This window comes from Labeo rohita, chromosome 2 (genome assembly GCF_022985175.1).
Source record: "Labeo rohita strain BAU-BD-2019 chromosome 2, IGBB_LRoh.1.0, whole genome shotgun sequence".
Lineage (NCBI taxonomy): Eukaryota > Metazoa > Chordata > Actinopteri > Cypriniformes > Cyprinidae > Labeo > Labeo rohita.
Genome location: NC_066870.1, coordinates 33142184 through 33162724, shown reverse-complemented (window position 1 = coordinate 33162724; position 20541 = coordinate 33142184). Strand labels below are relative to the sequence as shown.

At 36.5% G+C, this 20541-nt stretch overlaps 1 protein-coding gene across 1 annotated transcript in view; it reads left to right on the top strand.

Annotated features, from left to right (window-relative positions):
• The first annotated feature begins 1643 nt into the window (after positions 1 to 1643).
• The window catches only part of pax3a (paired box 3a), a 34083-nt gene continuing 15185 nt past the window's right edge, over positions 1644 to 20541 (top strand). Inside the window, exons 1-5 of the mRNA XM_051122189.1 lie at positions 1644 to 2005; positions 2829 to 3064; positions 3713 to 3842; positions 4078 to 4221; positions 19808 to 20007. Of these exons, the coding sequence (XP_050978146.1) occupies positions 1921 to 2005; positions 2829 to 3064; positions 3713 to 3842; positions 4078 to 4221; positions 19808 to 20007 (795 nt within the window). The 5' untranslated portion in view covers positions 1644 to 1920. The remainder of the gene's footprint in view (positions 2006 to 2828; positions 3065 to 3712; positions 3843 to 4077; positions 4222 to 19807; positions 20008 to 20541) is intronic.

Below are 20541 nucleotides of genomic sequence, written 5' to 3'. Positions count from 1 at the left end.
TATTGCTCTTTTTCATGTTGTTAGTAAAAACAATTACATGCTTAAATATAATACAAAAATAAAAATATATGATTATTATATTATTTCAATATGAATATAAAAATTGTGATTATAATCGTCTTCTGGATTTTATGGGGTTTTCGATAGATAGATAGATAGATAGATAGATAGATAGGTGGAAATGGTATGAATCTCACGTGGGAAATGTCCAATAATAGCAATAATATCACTTTTGATGTTTTGTCCCTCAGGCCAATCCGGCAGAAGCGGTCAGATGTCAATTAAAGTCAGGATGGGCGGCTGTGGCGCAGCTCTTGTTCTGAGGGCAGCCTGGCCTGTGGCGTGCGGGCTCCGCTCTCCACGCCGCTGCGCTAATCCGTTTATGGAGCACCTGGGACCGTGGACGGCAATAACATGCGCTTATCCGTCGCCGCCGCGAAACATGCTCATGTGAGCACAGCAATGCGATAATGCCCACATCCCAGAAGACCAGAGGGCCACTTTACCCCTTGATTGAACTGTCGACGTCTCTGGTTTGATAGCTCTAAAATGACAGCCAGCGTATTTGTCACATTAGCCTGATGGAGATTAGATTCGTGTGTGTCAGACTTTTTCAGTCTGTTTTAGCAACAAATGTATATTTTTTAGAACTCATTTTATATGTTCAGAGTGTGTTCTTCCGTTTGAACAGTTGAAAAGTGTGATCGTTTTTTTCTGTTTGATTGATCAGGGTTCTCTCTGAATGAACGGGGGCCGTTTGACTGACGTGAGTTTCTCAATGAGCTCCTGCAAAGAAAAGGAACTTCAGTGACTGCGGGGAACAGAGGAGGAGCATCTGAATGCGAGATGCAGAGAGTGAGTGTGTGTGAGAGAAAAATGCGGAGTAATGCAAGAGAATGAGTGGGATGGATGACTATATTGAATGTCTTTGCGTTATAAATAACGCTTCTTCACAATTGTGTTCGTCTCCACAGACAGCTTTTACGGCACTCTCGGCGTCATACCCTGCTGAGACCCCTGCAAGCTGCTCCTTTCATTCTGCAGAGACTCTACTGTCCACATGCATACAATAAATACCTCTGTGCTGTGCAGCTTTTGCGTTTTTCCTTGAAACTTAGGCTTTGCAGAGGATTCATGGTCAATACCAAAAGACTTTTGAAAGCGAAATGAAGCAACTCGGGAGTGTTTCCCAACTTTGTTCCTGGAAGCTTCCCAACTCGTTTTTATCTGACACTTCCATATCAGGTCTTAGAGCCTCTATTAACCATTTATGAGTTTAATAATGTGCATTTGATAAGCAAGACATCCAGACTGTCTACTTTTGAAGGGCTTCCGGGAACAGAGTCAAAAACCACGTCTCCAAACCAACTGAAATGGTTTCAATTACTAGGAGAACGCGTCAGTATTATCTTCCAGATTGTTCTCAGCATCACCGTTATGTCTGAGGGTTTTATCGGTGACACATCCCCTTGAACTCCCGAGGTCACGGCACAAGAAAGTTGAAGGATTTGGACCAATCAGAAGGCCTTCCCAAGTCTTTAGACCCTCCCTCCTTGACCAATCACAGTCGTCGATGGGTAGAAGGAGCCAACAACTCAACAACTGATAAAATGTTTCGCCACTGATCACCGTTCCAATTCTCAACAACAAGTGTGTCAACAACAACTGAACGAAGCTCTGAGAGTTTTATCTTCCAAACTGCGTTGAGATAAACAGCGTTTGAAAACTTGGATATCCGTTATTAACTTCCGAGGATTGGCAGCGACGTTTTGACTTTTGAAGTTGACTTTTCTTTTTCAGCTGAAGACGTGATACTTCAGCAATCCATTGACACTTGACGATCAGCGCTTCTCCTTTGGATAACTTCAGTTTTTTTCTATCAAGTGCTCCGTGCACCCGTTTCTTTCTTGTAGAGGAAATATGACCGCATTAGCGGGGGGCATTTCCAGGATGATGCGCCCCACGCCACCCCAAAACTACCCGAGAGGAGGCTATTCCTTGGAGGGTAAGGTGTTAGCTTCTGTGGTTACGACAGAACAGCCTTAGATGTTATTCACAAAGTTGATTCTTTATGTGACAGATTTCTGATGCTTGGCAATATTCTAATTGGAGAAAGAAGTGACATTACCAATATTTAAATTATAATGTAAAAAATTAGCTTACTAACAGTGAAAACTTTAGGTTGTTGTTTTGTGATTTGAAAAATAACAGCTTCCAGTCATATGGAATGACTCTTCTATTTCAAGCTGAAACAAAATAAAACTAAAAAACATAATGATGAACGTATTTTTTTTAACCGTGAAATCTTTTGTGTAGTCTAATGTAGTGAAGCTCATTTAATGCTAAGCTAACATTCTGTACAGAAAACTTTTGTTCTTGCTTATATGTTAGTTTATATATAAAATTTTACAAACTTGACTGCTTTTATGCACTTTTTAAATATACAAATATATAATATAAAAACTGTTCTGTCAACAATTAACATCTTTGCAAATTATAATTATTAGATTTTAGTATTAGTAATAGTATTTATATATTGTTTATTATTTAGTATTAGTTTTGTTGTTGTTGTGTTAGTTGTTTTTGTATTATAAGCGAAGAACATACAGCTGTCATGTTTTTTTGGTTTATTTTCACTTTTAACGAAGCATTAAAGCAAACGCACAACTTCTAGTGATGCAAGTTAGAAAGTTAGACTTTGTAATGAAATATATAACTGCACACTTACATAAATTCTTTCTTTACGAAATATATTTTCAGTTTAGCACAAGGAAATTGTTGTATAAACTGTTAGCATTGACACAACCTTTTTCCTCTTCTTGCTGCAGTCTCAACGCCGTTAGGTCAGGGCCGAGTGAACCAGCTCGGTGGAGTCTTTATAAACGGACGCCCTCTGCCAAATCACATCCGCCACAAGATAGTAGAGATGGCCCATCACGGGATACGGCCGTGCGTCATCTCCCGACAGCTGCGGGTGTCGCACGGATGCGTGTCCAAAATTCTATGCAGGTACCAGGAAACCGGATCCATTCGGCCCGGTGCTATTGGTGGCAGCAAACCCAAGGTAGGACATCACCGAGGCCATTTCATGCTATAGGACAGAAGTGTATTATAGAATTTATTAGAAAGTTCATCCCAATTTTACATTTAAATATGGAGTTTTGCAAATAAAGTTTGGTGTTTGACTTGACTAACATATGGTTGGTATTTATTCGTTGCTGTGTCCATTGTTTTTTTGTTTTGTTTTGTTTTTAATGAGTGTACACAATACAGGCTATGTTATTGCACCTTATGCTCAGCAAATAATTTCCACAATAAACAGTTTTCACTGTATAGAGTAATTTTGTCTTGTTCTTATTATCCTAAAAGTTCTTATATTCGTCAGGTCAGTTCGTTTGTGTCCAAAGTACCAATGGACAGATGCTTTTTAAAGAATCACAGAATAAAGTCTGTAAAGCCCTTTTTTTTAAGAGCAGTGCAAATGTAAGACTTTTTTGCCTTGTTAAATGTACCTTTTGAACCCAAACAATAAAATAAACACCCTATTCTGTAATAGTAACCCAGTATTAATTAACTGTTCAGTATTTCGTAACTAAATTGGAACCGAATCTGTACAGTCTTGTTTTAATTGTTTATAGATATTTGAATAGTTCACAGAAAAATGTATAAAGATATAAGAATTTAACAAGTTATTTTACCATTGTAATGAAAGCAGAGCACAACTCCCGATGTGGAAAAGAAAATCGAAGAATACAAGAGAGAGAATCCAGGGATGTTCAGCTGGGAGATTCGGGATAAACTTCTGAAAGATGGAATCTGCGATCGAAATAACGTGCCCTCAGGTACTGAACTTTATCAGGCAATCTGTGCAGTTTAGTTTATGTTTTTAAGATGTTGCTTCCCACACCTGTTGCTTGGGGGATAAACAGATGGATTTAAAGTAACGCTATATTTTTTGTGGGCTTTTTTATGTCATAAGCTATAAGATGCCTCGAAATTTTATACCTGCACATTTTCAATCGTTTAAACATTCAGCAAGTGCAATTCTGTGATGACACTTTCCATGTCTGTCCGCAGTGAGTTCCATCAGCCGCATGCTGCGCTGTAAATTTGGTGGAAACGGAGATGAAGATGAGGATGATGATGAAGTGGAAAAAAGGGAGATCGAGGAAAACGAAAGAAGAGCCAAACACAGCATCGACGGAATTCTTGGCGACAGATGTAAGTTCTGACGAGCTTTATCTTCTTTTTTTTTACGCGGAATTGAGATAAGCACAGTGAGTTTACAGGTATCTTCAAAAGTTTTATTACAGATAGAACATTTTTAGGCCTAGCCTATGTGTAGGTTATAAATGTATTCTTTTTCTTCTACTTAATAATAATAATAATAATAAATTATTATTATTTTATTATTATTGAATGCTAACTTGTGTTCTGTTTTTTTTAATATTTGAAAAAAAGTAGTGTATATGTTTGAAATTGCGTGAATATCATAAGCACATTTACGCTTAATTTTTCCGAGCGAGTGAATCTTGCTTTTAATTTTTCACTTTGAGGCTTTTGCCACCAAATGCTAAATAGATTGATGGGAAAAATGGACCTTGTCTTTAGTATATATTTTTTTTTAGCGTTTTTTGTGTCTTTCCTTAAACTCATTGAAACTGAATTGAGGAGCATCAGAGATTAACCTCCTAAAACGAGACGTTCCCGGAGTGAAACTGGCCGAATCAGTAAATCAAACATTTGTCCAAGAATAGCGTTCACTAAAAGACGCTCCTGCGGTGCACAATCGGACACTTGAGGATGAACTTGGGAAACAAAAGCGAAAGAGTCCATGAGACTCACGCTTCAGTTTCCCCAGGACAAAGCTCGGCCTAGCAGTAGCTTGGTCCTGACAAAAGACTCCAAGCTTTTCAAAATTTGGAAAGAAAGGAAGAAAAAACGGTCGAACAAAAGGCGCAGAGAGGACGTTATGGACGGGCAATGAGAGATGAATTATTCACGAATGACCGTAGTCCCGGCTCAGAAGTGTTTTATAGACTTCGAGGCCTGAATAATGTGTCCATTTTTAGGTAGATCATGTCTTGGAATTTTCCCTTTCGCCCCCCAAAACGACGTTAACAGCACTTGGAGGTAATATTTAATTTGAAGGTGTTTTAATGATTACGTTTGAAGCAAAAAATTAACACCTGTTGATTAGAGTATATATTAATTTTCACATCGAGACCATTAGAAATAAAGATTCTCATTTAAATATTTGGATTAATGAAATTGCTTGATTGATGATTTCACGTAAAACGCATAATATGCCTACTTTTTGGATTTTTAATAAATAAATATAAAAATGCATTATAGCGTACATTTTCGTTAACATTATTCATAATTACGAACCTTTCAAAAGAAAATCAAAACATAAAACTTGATGTCTCTCTTTTTTTTTTTTTTTTTTTTTGCATATACCGTTTAAACGTTTCAGTCGCTATGCTAGCTCACTAGAGACTCGTTTACCTGTGGCGGTAACCACAGCAACAGTTTCCCGCTCTAGCGCGAATACCGCGAAAGTCGCCTACTCTCGGATCACTGTTAAAAATGTACAAATCACAGGTGTTTTATAATTTTTTGTTGTTTAATTTTTGCTTGTTTATAAGCATTATGTTAACATGGTTAACATTGCTAATATTAGTATCGCGAGAGATGATTACGCCGCTTAAATCGCTAAATAATTCATAAGTTAGATAGGCCTAGTTAGCGAATGAAATAAGTGAATTTTTCAGCGAAATTTAATTAGTGACATCCACATGTCAAAACAACGTGTCAAAATATCAGGAAAATCTTTAACATCCACACAGCGGATAGCCTCGAGGCAATACCCATTTCCCCAGTCGCAGAAGAAATTGTATGTATTAACTTGGAAATTGATACAGGCAGCGCGTTTTTCTAACCCCCACCGGCCTGAAATTCTTGCGCAGAGGAGTTTGTTCTGGATGTCAAGTGGAGAGAGAAACTCTGAGCCGTGAGCGCGCTAGCCGGATCACCCCGCGTCATGGGCCGCGCTACAATTGGCGCACATTATACTCAGTCATTGCAATGAAAACCTTTTCTAGTAGATTAAATCGAGCCCTTTATTCGTCCCCACTTTCATCTCAGGACAAAAACCCGCCCCCTTCCTCTCCGCCCGGGGCGCGCATTCATTCCTCACTGCCCTTTTCCTTCTCTCTTTTCCAGCACCGCCATCGCGAATACAGATCAGTTGGTAATTAGTTTAACAAACGACTGTCGATATGTTGTTGTTTGGAGATGGCTGATTGATATGAACTTTTGAAACGCACAACATTGCAAAAAGCTTGTTGCGTTAAACAAACAAACAAAAAACTTTGAGTTGTCATTAGTTAAGCTCCATATTGTAGAGTAGCTCTAAATCGATTTCTATTTGCTTTTAAACTTCTAAATATATATTAAACAACATTCACTCCATATACATGTGTTCTGCTTTGTTGTGCAGCTTACTTTTTTGACTTACATGAACTTCAGCATGGCATTCTATCAGGAATATGGGACTTTTTAAATCACAGATTCATATTGAGCAATCTTGATATTTTGTCCAGGGTTTGTTGCAAGCTCCTAACATGCATTACAGGCTGATTGCATTATAGTGTTACAATATGTTCTGCTATTTGACTCTTGTAGTGCTGTTTTGCTGCCATTGTTGGTTATTTGTTGTGATGATAATCTTGAATGAGTTTTTAAGTAAGTGCAAACAAATTAGGTAAACAAAGGAGTTTTACTACTAGCACATATTGAGACAATTCATTGTGGCTTATTTTTCATTTAATGAAAATGAAGTTTATAGTTATTCCTGAAGGATAATTTGAAACCAGATTATTGGCCCACTTTGACATCAACAGGATAAGTTATAATTTATAGTGTTAAGTTCATTACACTATGAAAATATTTTTTATTTTCTTGACCGAAATTGTGAGTCCAACGGACTGAAACAAATTATTATAACTTATTAAAGAGTTCTTTTTTTTAACAGTGTCGCCCAAATATTTTCCATCTCTTTTTTTTTTTTAAGGCTGAAGCATTAGGTGGTTTGTATTTGCGTACATTTAAACCTGGACTTGCAACAGAGATACTTAGATGTCTATATCTGCATTGAAAAAAGAAAGAAAGAACAAAACAGTGAATGAAAGAAAGGAAGCGCAAGGAGAAAGGAAAACAGCCTTTTCAAAGCCCGGTTAATGTTTTTGTTTTCCTAGAAGGATCAATCACCTCTGGCTTTTATTCACATGTAGATGTGTCTACATCATAAAACTCAATGAGTCCTGATCTCCATTGACACACTGTAAACTTCTCCTCTCTCCATTCACTCTCGTCCGTTTGTTTGCAGTGGGCTGATTCTGCGCTGGCTGTATTTCACTCTCTCCTCCCTGCTTGTGGGAGTTGTTGTTTTTTCCTATTCGGTGCTCAGTTAAAATCTCAAAAGGGTGTTTTCAGAATCAAGAGGGTGTTCTCTAGCCAAATATTGATTAAGTACGTGTTTGCTGAGTCTATAGTTGTCGGGTAAGAGGGGTGTGTTGGCTCTGGGCCCCTGCTCCTTCAAAACCTATTGTTGGGCCCCTTAAAGGCTTGAGATCAAAGCAAAGGCCCCTTCAGATTTATTTGTCTGGGAAAAGCTAGTGTAGAGGACCATTGCTTACTAATACCGGACTGAGCAAACACCTCAAAAAGATGTTTCTCGAAAATTGTTTAGATTTGTTACAAGTTTTTAAATTATTTAAAAAATGTAGATGTTGTTTGTACTCCTGTTAAAAGTGATAAAAAGTGATTTTTGTTGGTGTAAATTAATGTATATAACACATATTTTTGCACAAATCCAATTTTTTGATATAACGTTATTAGACAATGTTTATATAAAAAACAACTTAAACTGACTTAAACCGATGAATTGAAAGCTAAAACTTTTTTTTTAAGTTTTAAGAACTGCCAAGGATCCTTCTAGTGCCTCGAATCGTTCTAAGTGAATCGATAAAACTTATCCCACAATGGTGTGTTTGCCTGAGCGCATCCCCTCCTTTTTCCTATACCATTAACTTTGGGAAAACTGACAATCCTCGAGCCTCATTTAGCTAATTAAAAGTAACTAAAGTCATCAAAGAGCCACGGCCCCTCTCTCACAGATTCTCATTCACGGCAGGCGAAAAAGAAAACTCAGAAATACAAACAGTCAAAGGGATCAAGTTTTTTTGAAAGGGAGTCCCGTGGAGGCCAATTGAATGAGCTTAGTGCTTTCAGACGTGCCATGGTGAACGCAGTCAACATGTAATAATTAGTTTCATTGAGCTGCATTCCAACAATCTGCTGCTTTTCTCCTGGGCTCATTGTCTCCCAGCAGGCCAATAGCCAGGAGGACAGAGAGAATCAAGCAATGACAACACATGAAAGATTCAGCTGCCTTTGTCCGAGAGAGTAAGGAGGACTTTGTTTGTGTAAATAAAATAGGGCTTTTGCCTGCTTTGCTGACTGGATGCTTGCTCAATAGAAAACGGGGGAAAGGGAGAGCAAAAGATGCGCCGCAAATACAGACAGCTGTGTCGCACAATAATAAACAGATATTTTTGGGACGATTTATTTTCTTCTGCGACCACAAATGTACTCTGAGCAGTAAAGCCAGATGCATTCATCCAAAATTAGACCACAGCTATAGCCATATATGACTCATGGGGGTCTAGTTTTATACAGTTTATGAGGTCTGTCTCTCTGATCAATAAACAAGGGCTCTTCTCTCTGCTGGAATGTTCCTCAGTCATGATTCCGGAGCCCTGAGGGAATAGAGATGAGCAATCATCTGCCTTTTATTCAGCTGTTCCTCGAAACCTAACAATCTACGTCCTTTCTTTTTAGTTTATCAAGGTTACGGATCGTGCGAGTTATCCGAACATCAGTCAAGGTTTTTAGGCCGTAATAGATTAAACGACTTTTGGCGAAAACCATTGTGTGGCGCCGTCGTTGTCGCGTTTGCGCAGCGTTCTCAGAAACGGCCCAGGCCGTGCATCATTTCCACATGATGTCATTCCATTCGATTTCAAAGTGGCACGCAAAGGAAGAAAACACGCATGCACGCGGTCGCACCGAGCTTATCTCCAAGTGAATGCCGCTTGTATGCTTCATTAGGTCGGCTTTATACGCTGGCACCAGCATTGTGATCCTCAAATATTAATTCAAAGAACAATTAATGAATGCAAACCATCTTTGAAGTGGGGGGTGCGGGGTCAAACCCGGACCAGCCCCTAGCGACTGATGGACTCCTCTTCCACTCCTCTCTTCTCAAAGACGGTTTGAAGTGTCCAAAAGAAAAAGTGAGCAATAGAAGGTCAATGAGAATAGGGGCTCCTCGCCGAATAGAGCGCTCTGTTTTCTTGCAAGTGTTTGAGTGAGTGAAACTCTGGCAAAGGAGCCATGAAAAGGAGGGGAAAGGAGAGGTCGAGGGTTTCAGGGGCCTTGCCATAAAGACTCACAATGAGGCAGTTAATTGAGAAGAGCTAGACGCCGTTGTCAATCACTTAACTTGAGGAACTTCACTTCTTAACTGCTGCTGAGAGAGGGAGAGAGAGAGCATGGAGAGTGGAAATCTAAGAAATTACAGCAGAATCATGACTGAAAGCTTGATGGAGCTGTAGTCTATCTAGTTGTTCTGGAGGTTTTGGTGACTGGAACTCCAGCCTCATGACTCCCAGATTCTACAGTAGACCATTGTTAGCTCGCTTGCTCTGCTGCATGTAACTTAGACGAGTAGAAATCATCATTTCCAACTCAAACGTGCAATTTCTGATTTGTTTCAGACAGAATTCATTTGGTTTTGGAAAATTCACAGAAGACTTTCTGTTGGAGTCAATTGGAATTTCAAACGCCTTCCAACTGTTGTCTTCGCCTGTTTGCTGAGTAAAATCTGCAAGGAAACGCTGTCGTTTTTCAATACTACATCTAAAAGATGCTTTACTAAGTGCTTTTTATCCATTACACGCTTAGGTTTGTGAACTTTGTGTTTTACGTTTCACCATTAATGCTTCAAAGCTTTTGAACTTTAAAAATGAGCGTTCTTCGGTGTTTTTCTTCTTCAGTGTTTCTTTAGCTTTAACAAAAAACTGTATTCATATTAAGAAAGAGGTGAAGTTGACTCAGTGGTATTTTGGTGGTTAAAGAAAACAGTAAGTAGTTATGAAATGTAAAATACTATTTTGGCATTAGGCTGTAAAACCCCCTTTTAACAATGTGGTGCAGTGTTTCCTGCTGTTTTATGAAATGCAAAATGTTTTACCTACTTAGTGTGGTTTCCAGGTCCTTGTTGACTCCAAATGTATGTGTGTATCTGAGTCAGAGCTGCAGGGCTTTGCACAGGGCTGTCAGAGTTTTATTCGTACCCCAGAGAGGGTAAGATGTGGCTGGGCAGGGTCAAGGGGGAGTCCTGGGTCAGTGGCTGTGCAAACTCCCTCTCTGTTGGAAGTGCGGGTTAAGATAATGTGTTTGTTCAGTGTGACAGGTAACAGACTCTCTATGATGGTCAATAAATGCTTTCAAACTAAAGAAGACAAAGGAGAACTGATTTTGAATGGTTGCATTATAAGTTTCAGGTGTTTTATAAACTTTAGATGTGCTGTTTAGTGCATGTAGTGCTATTCTTTTTTCATTGAAAAATATATTATTTAGAAACATAATTTGGAAAAGAAATGTCCTAATCAGTATATTTGTTTTTTTAATCCCTAAAACAAGATCAATTTATATGAGAAGGAAAATATAATATTAAATATTTTTAAATATTATTATTTTATTTTAAACAAACGTATTTTAATTAATTTTATTTCTAAATTTAATTTTATTTCTGTACATTTTATTTCTAATGCAGTGTAGTGAGGTTTAGTGCTTTAGGGTTAGAAGTAACTATCAAAGATAGTGTTTTTTATTGAATAATAAGAGTTAAAGTCTGTATTTTGACCATCTTATGGATCATGGATTTGTATTTTATCAGCTTAGCATGTGACCCACCTGTCCCAGTCCTAGCTTTCCCCCCGATGTGCATGTTTGGAACAAAAGCACGAGTCGACATAAATATAATGTGATGTCAATGTAATGAGCGCTCATATATTTAGGAGCATGTGGTGTGTGTTCCCGCGGCGCGATCGCTGCGTGGGTGCTGCGTTTTGGCTTTGTCCCGTTGTTAGGAGCGATTCCATGCTGCAACAGGCACCTCTGTACTGTTCAGGCATCATAATGAGCAAAGCATGCAGGGAACCCATAATGCCTCAGCATCCCTCCTTTATGGTCCTCGTGTCGGTCTCTAAAAATGGATCTTAACGTATTTCTTTTTAATGCACAGAACGACAGTTATGAACTCAGTGGCCTCTTTTAAGAGCCTGAATTTTGATTTCAAACCAGCATTCAGATCGTTGTATTATTTATTTTATATATGTGTATATTACACTACTGTTTTGGGTCAGTACGATTTTTTTTTAATGAAATTAATACTTTTATTCAGCAAGGACACATTAAATTGCACAACTGTTTTCAACACTGATAATAAGAAATGTTTCTTGATCAGCAAATCATCATATTAAAATGATTTCTGAAGGATCATGTGACACTTGACTGGAGTAATGATGCTGAAAATTCAGCTTTGCATCACAGAAATAAATTTCAGTTTAAATTATGTTAAAATAGAAAACAAAAAATTTTTTTAACTGTAATAATATTTCAGATTTTGAGTGTTTTTACTGTATTTTTGATTAAATAAATGCAGCTTTGGTGAGCATGAGAGTTATTTTAACATGTATTAATATAAAACGTATTAACTTCAAACGGTAGTGTTGGATCACAAAACCAGTCATAAATAGCACTGGTATATTTGTAGCAAATGATCAATTTTTCTTTTATGCCAAAAAACATTAGGAAATTAAGTACAGATCATGTTCCATGAAGATATTCTGTAAATTTCCTACAATAAATATATAAAAACTTAATTTTTGATTAGTAATATGCATTGTTATGAACTTCATTTGGACAACTTTAAGTGATTTTCTCAATGTGTTGATCAGATTCCAGATTTTGAAATAGTTGTATCTCGTCCAAATATTGTCCTATCCTGACAAACCGTACATTAATGGAAAGCTTATTTATTCAGCTTTGTATTATTTATTCAGATGATGTATGAATCTCAATTTCAAAAAATGGACCCTTATGGCTGGTTTTGGGGTGCAGGGTCACATATTGACTTGTCATAACAATGATCTGTGCAATTTAATGCCATTTTAATGTAGATATTTTATTACTTTTGGAGTGTGCATGTAGACCATTTGCACCCAGACAGGCAGCACACAAAGAGAAAGCTCTTCCCCTGATACCCCAATACTATATTTCAGTACCATGGTAAGAGGTTAATCTCACTTAGCAGTTAGTTAGGCATGTCCAGAGAGTATCTTAAGGAAGATACTGTCCAAAATCGCATGTTAGTCCACCTGCAAGGTTAAAAATGATCTTTCGAATGCGTTTGTCTCCCTCTTTCTCCGTCTACCACTTTTTCTCTCTCGCTTGGTTTCTCTCGGGGCAGCTGCTGGGGTCGTGGCTCTTTAGCGAGTTGAGTGACTCCCTGCTCCTCCCTCTTAACAAAATGCCAACCCCAGATGGAGTCGTGATCGTTCCGTTAACCATTCTTCTCCCTACATCTGCTGGGATTCTATATACTCCTTAATTCACTCACCAGTGGCTGGCTGGGGCGCGGGCTGAAAGGGCCAGCACTCCTCCACGCTGCAAATAAATGCTTCATTTGTCTCTTCTCTCTTTTGTTTTGTTTGGGGAACACATGTCACGAGCTCAATTACCCAACCATTTAACAGCCCCTGAGGAGGAGAAGACTCTCCCCTACCAGGAGCTATAAACTGCCCAGATGGTCGTCTGTGGACTCTGGTGCTCTCGCTCCAAACATCCCTGTGTTTACTTTCACTTTATCTGCTCTCTTTGTTTTGCCGGCTTTGTTGGCGTGTCAAAGTGTGTGTTGCATTAGAGTCGCCAACCTGACTTTCCTGAAGAAAAATCACAAAGGATCTCTTTAGAATCTCAGTGGCTTCTGCAAATGAAGGTTCCAGGTCCTCAGATGTTTAACTCTCAAGTGATCTTGCAGAAGGGACCTAAACGTCTCAGAATGTGCTGAGATTTGATGAGATACCAAGCAAAAAATTCAGCTGCTGTCATTACTCACCCTCAGGTTGTTTCACACCTGTTTGGATTTCTTCTGTGGAACATATAAGAAGATATTTGGAGATTTTGTCCATGGAAATCAATGAGCTCCAATGTTGTTTGGTTCCCAGCGTTCTTCAAAATGTCTTATTTCGTGTTCCGCAGAAGAAAGTAAGTTCGTAATGACATGAGGGCGAGTAAATGATGTCAGAATGTTGATATTTGGGTGGAGTATCCATTTAGATGAAACGTTACTGAGAGCTCAATCGAGTCTTTTGAGCTATGAAATTAGCAAGCTTTGAGCAATAGCTTTCCTCTGGCTTTCCAAATTCATCATTTTAAAGTCAACAAACTCTCTCTCTGAGTTTTGCACAAAGCTGCATTTGCTTTGCGTCATTTTGGCTTCTGTTTTTCAGCCTTCTCTTGTTTCTCTGTGATTATGCCTGGAATTCACCACAACCCCTTTAACGTCCATCCAAATGCTATGGAGTTCATTCAGCAGAGAGCTCATCTCTCTCTCTCTCTCTCTCTCTCTCTCTCTCTCTCTCTCTCTCTCTCTCTTTTCTGGAGTGCACTGATAAATGCTGTGTGTAGCTGGCAGGCTGCAGGTTTGTGGGGTTTGTCCTGCGTGTGAGAGGAATATAAATCTGATGTGTGAGCGAGAGGCACCATGCGCTGGTATCGTGAATTAACGCTCACTAAATAACAATAGGCCCACTGGTGACTCTTCCTGTGGTTAGAGGCTTCAAAAATGCAACACGTCCTCCTGCTAATGGCATATTTAAACAATTACTAAATTAATGACTTTTTACTATTATATGTAAATATTGTGAAGTTGATTAAAGATTTAATTTTCTTTATTTTAATGAATACAATAAAACCCAATGTGTTACAGTGTTCAATTATATTTAATAAATAAATATAATTTTATACCTATTTGCAGTTGTAGAATTCCCTCATATCCAGATCCTCAATCAACATATGAAAGTAGATTGTCTCTTCAGTTACATTTTGCATATTTTTGCACACTTTGCTTAACCAAATCATGACAGTAATTTCAGGTTTTATAACATTTAATCATTTATTTTGTCAGAGCAAATGTTTTCACCCCTTTGTTGTTTCATACTTGTTAATTCATTTTGATTGTTAGTGTTATGCAGATGAAGTGGTCCACGTTACCTGTCTTGCATCCTTAGTCCTAATTGTCATTCTGCTTTCTTGGTGCATCATATCATTCATTGTAACTAGACTTTCCGTCGTCTGTTTTCATTACAATTTTGCTGATGAAAGACAAAACCTCTGTCAAATGTCAAAGAGATGCAGAGTAGATGAAAGTGAGGGAGAGAAGATAGATGGGTTAAGCGGTTGGTGGTGTATTGGGACAGGTATGCTGTGGGAAGTGGCCACAGTATGAGTTTCCTGTCCTGCTGAAATTCTGATGGACAGCAACTCTTCGAATCTTTTGGGGAGCCTCTCAGTCTCGCCGTTTAGCGTTATGACATGTTTTCAGTTTTTTTGCTAGAATACCCCTGATTGATTCAGAAGTTAAAACATAATTGAAAAAGTGTTTTTGCACAGTTCCAGGCTATATATATTTTTTAACTTACTGATCTCTCTATTGGACATTTCAGCTTTTATTTATCTTTAATTATGTTTCACACAATTCCAGGCTGATTTTTTTTTTTTTTTAATTTACTGAACTCTCTATTGGACATTTGAATTTCTTGGTTATTTGTGGATAATTCTATGCATTTTTAGGCTTTTCAAAAATTTAATTCAAAATTCAAAACTTGACTGAAGACTCTTTTCACACAATTCCAGGCTGTTTTTTTTATTATATATATACACATTATTTTATTTTATTACTTTTTTCTGATTTCTTTATTGGACATTTGAAGTTTTTGGTTATTTTTGGAAAATTCTATGCATTTTTAGGCTTTCAAATTCTCATTCAGAATTCAAAACTTCTCAGTGACATTTTCAATCATTAGAAAAGTGTTTTCACACAATTCCCAATTCCTAACTATATTTATTTTTTATTTATTCATTCATTTATTTATTTTTACATTTATTGCTTTCCCTAAGACTTTAGCTTTTTGATTATTTATGGAAATTTCTTTCTCTGACATGCTTTCCCCCCAGTTTTTTAGCGCTTTGATATATTTAAGATATTAAAATCCTGATTTTTTATGGGAAATATGGGAGCAATTTCTGTCTGTGTTGATCTGATTCTCTGGGTAAATCTGGTTCATGATGTTAAACTAATCTGTAGTCCAGTGTAATGCTGTTTGTTGGCATCCCATGTCAGTGAAATCCCAGGAAAATCACGTAATGATAAATTTAAAAGAGAAGTGCCTGTTTAGCGTACGTCAATGCTGTAAATGCACATGATGGACGAGACCGGGACTGACAATCATCCTAAACTAGAATCGCTATTCCCACACACCCCTCACTAGTCACTAAACTAGTCCCCCAGGTGCCATTGAGCGATCTGCCCCCTCTTCTTCTTTTTTTTTTTCTCTTCATATCGCTCTTTGCCCGTCACCCCCCTCCACCTCCACCTCTGTAACCCCCTGGCCGCGGAGGAGGAAGGGTTCGGGGGCGGCCCCCCGCTGTTCCCCTGCGGAGCCCCCATTGCCCTGCGTCCAGCCCTCATTGTGCCCACCTCCCCCCCGCCCCCTGCCAGGCAGGTGACAGGGGCCTCAATGCTGCCCGGACCGAGCTCATGGAACCTACAGATGGAGCGTGGAAATCAGACTCCAAAGAGCTCAGTCACCATTCTCACTAAACAGGCCAACAAAAGACTGCCAAATAACTCCCCAAAAGAGATGGAGTGAGAGAGAAAGGGAGCGCGAGAGAGAGAGAAAGAGCCAAATGCAACAGTGTCATTTACAGATTACAGTCTGTAGCGTTTGACTTTTTTGGAGCAGTAATGATAGAAACTACAAGCAGTTATGGAAGACTTATTTTATTATCTTATCTTATCTTATTTTATGTTTGGCTTTTTTGCAGCAAATTACAGGGTTTTTTTAATTTATTTATTTATTCACTTGTTTTCTATATTATTTAAGCTGTTTTTACATTATTTGTTTTTATATTTTTTGTTAACCTTTATTTTATTTTATTTGTATTATTTAACTTTTTAGCAGTGGTAATGATAAAAACAGGAAACATATGGCACTGACTTTTTATTTAGTTTTTTTTTTAAATTTTATTCTATTTTATTTTTTATATTTTATTTGACTTTTTTGCAGCAGTAATGACAGAAACCATGAACAGATATGGGAAAAAATGACTTACTTATATACTTATTTTTGTTTAATTTTATCTACTTTTCATTTAATTTAATTTATTTTATGTTTGGCTTTTTACAGACAAATGATACATGAGATTTTTTTAAATATTTATTTATTTATTTGTTTTTTTTTTATATTATTAAAGTTATTTTTACATATATGTTTAATATTTTAATTTACTTTTATTTTATTTTATTTTATTTGTATTATTTGACTTTTTAACAGTGGTAATGATAAAAAAAGGAAAATTATGGGAAGACTGTTTTTTTTTTATTTACTTTTTTTTATTTCCTATTATTTTTTTATATTTTATTTGACCTTTTTGCAGCAGTAATGATAGAAACTACAAGCAGTTATGGGAAAGACTGACTTTTTATTTTATTATTTTATTTTATTTTATGTTTGGCTTTTTTGCAGCTAAATGATACATGAGGGTTTTTTTTATTTAATTGTTCTTTATATTATATTTAATTTATTTTTACATTATTTGTTTTTATATTTTATTTTTTTTAATATTTTATTGTATTTTATTTGTATTATTTGACTTTTGCAGTTGTATTAATAGAAACTTAAGGAAACTTAAGGCTGATTTATTTTAATTAATTAATTTAATGATAAAACCCCTCTTTTATTAACCTATTTATGTTTTTATTACTTTTTATTTTATTTGCTTTTATTTTATTTTATTTGTATCATTTGACTTTTGCAGTGACATGATAGGAACTCTGACTTTTTTACTTATTTTCTATTTTTAAATTTGATTTACTTATTTTTAAATTTTATTCTATTTTATTTGTAATATTTTATTACTTTTTTGCCACCATAATGACAGAAGCTCAAGGGAATTATGAGAAGAAAAAAACGAAAAGTGAGATGTTTTACTTGTACCCAATTCATAAAACGATTTGGAAACTCTCGTGCCTTCTCTTTTTCTTGCCGGATTTGATTTGACGGTTTGATTTCTGGATGTTAGTTTTGGGATAATAACATGTTTTTATGTGCTTACTTTAATTTGCGAGTGAGTTCTCTGAGGGCTTTCTTTATGAAGAAAATGATGGATGCCATTTCCTCAGTAACTGCCTGTTCATTCCAGGTGCTGTCTACTGAAATAGTCCAGACTTCTGGGGAAAATGGCATGAAAAGAGACTTTTCTGTAGCGTTAGAGAGTGGAAAAGTGGTGAAGGACAGTCATCCCTCCCTCGTGAGATACACGATGGCACCGGGCAGCAGCATTTCCTGTGTGGCTCCAGGGTGGAGAACGAAGAGTTTGCTTCGCGTGATTCTTCACTTTTAATTAAACCGCAAAACCTCTCTTTCTTCCTCACTTTTCTCTTGTTTGCACTCTTTCTCTGCAGGAGAAGTACACCTGCATATTTGTTTGGAAGAAATTGGAAGCATCTGAAAAGTAAATTTAATAGACAGTTTTGATCACATGAATCTTTGGATGCGGTTTCGCTTGGCGAAGTCGGGCGTCTTTTTACGTTTTGTGTTTTCAACCATATGGGGGTGAAAATCGAAGAGAGAGCGAACAAGAGAAAGGAGATGGCTAGTGTCAGACGAAGCAGATGTGGCGTTGGCGAGTTCTGGATGGGGGCTTTCGAGGCGTATTACTGGACAATAGCTGGCTGTCACGCTAGTTTGAGGAGCCTAATCATTTGATAGGGCCCCCCTCCTCTGGGTACAGATTCCCTGAGCTTTAGTCCACTCACACTAACATTCTCTTCTGCTGAATTAGCTACGAAAGAACCTCTCACCCGCTCCAACTTCACCACAAATAATACCTGCATATGAGCGAGTGCTGATGTGTGTGTTTGTGTGTAAACACAGAGCGCTGGGTTGAGAGCAAGTGTTAGACATACTGGCCTTCTAACAATATTGTGGTCAATTCATTTGGCCAAATATAGCAAGATTAAAGTTTTAAACATCATTTCTCAGATTTTATTTTGCATATAGTTATTAGAATTATTTAGACAAGTCATACTTTATTGTAACATGAATATTTGGTTACATTTTGTATATTTGTATATTCAGTATGTAGAATTTGCGTCGCTTGTACATTGAGTCATGGAGCCCAGAATAATTTCCACAGCATTGCTGTTTAAAAACCATTTCTAACAGTTTAAAGGAACCTATCTACCTATCTATTCATACATTCAAAAGTCTTTGTTTAATTTGTTTTATGAATTTAATTCAGTTAGCTTTAATTAATTAGCTTATTGTATTTTGTTTATTTATTTTAAATCTTTATTTTATTTATTTTACATCTTTAAGTTGTTTTAGTATTATTTATTTATTTATTAATGTAAAGTTCTTATTTAATTTGTTTTATGAATTTATTTAATTTGCTTTAGTATTTTTATTTTATTTTAAAATATTTATTTAAACATTCAAAAGTCTTTGTTTTATGAATTTAATTAATTTTAGTATTATTTATTCATTTTAAATCTTTATTTTATTTATTTACTTTGCATCCTTATTTTATGAAATAATTTGCTTTAGTATTACTTATGTATTAATTTGTTTTAAATTTATTTAATTTGCTTTAGTATTTTATTTTTTATTTTATAGTATTTGTATTTTTTTATTAATTAATTTATTATTTATTTATTTTATTTAAACATTCAAAAGTCTGTTTAATTTGTTTTATAAATTTATTGAAGTAGCATCTTTTTTATTTATTTCAAATCTTTAAGTTGTTTAATGAAATAATTAATTAGTTTTAATATTATTTATTGATTTATTTATTTTAGATCTTTTTTAATGTTGTTGTTTTATGAAATAACTTGCTTTAGTATTATTTATTATTTATTATTATATTATTTATATATATTTATTATTTAGTAGTATCTGTATTTATTTATTATTTAAATTTTTATTTAATTTGTTTTTACATTAATATATATATATATATATATATATATATATATAATTTTATTTTATTTTATTTTATTTATTTTTGTTTTTTAAATATGCTACTTTATTTAGTCCGTGGAATACAATTTTTTGAAGAATTTTTATACAATGAATGTCACTGAGGACTGAAGCTGTCAAAAGCACCATAAAAGTATCATAAAACGTTGTCTGTATGACTTGTGAACTATATTCCAACTCTTCTGAAGCCACACAATAGCTTTGTGCAAGAAACTGTCCCAAATTCAAGTCATGAACTATTCATTTAAAGTTTGTGCTCTGCTGAAACAAATGAAAATCTCTCACAGATGGTAACAGAGTTCTGGACTGAATTTTTATTTAATAATAATCTCATTTTCATGTTTTATTTACAGCAAGCCACTCAGACGAGGGCTCAGATGTGGACTCAGAACCGGGTTTGCCATTAAAGAGGAAACAGCGGCGCAGTCGGACCACGTTCACGGCCGAGCAGCTGGAGGAGCTGGAGAGAGCTTTCGAACGCACCCATTACCCTGATATTTACACCAGAGAAGAGCTCGCTCAGAGAGCTAAACTCACCGAGGCACGAGTACAGGTACATAAACGCACACACCTTTGATATCCAACTCTGTGACTTCCTGTAAAAGCTGTATCTTCGCGGAAATGATCACTCTACACACACTTTCTCGTAAGTCACTTTGCTGGTTTGCTGTAAAAAAAAATTAAAATGTGGTGGTTTACACTGGGAGACTAAATTTACCAGCATTTCGCCCTGCACCCTTCGCCCCGAAGTCACATGACACACCCGCATAAACACAGGCTTCTTTGTGCCACGTCTGACCTCTTGTTTTTACCCTGGCGTTCTGTCGCAGAAAACCTCAAAACAGAATCTTTTAATAAACTCTATTATTGAGTCCTTCTAACCCAATTAAACTAGAACTCGTGACATGATGTCACCGCTTTTTAATGAGCACAGATGTTGCGATCGCAATCAGACCAAACAAGCTTTCGGCTACTGAACACACAAAGAGCTCCTGTGTACGCTCAGATACATCACACACACAAACACATTCTTATAGGAATAACACGGTCCCATATCTGATTCCCGAATAAAGGGGGGGTGTTATGG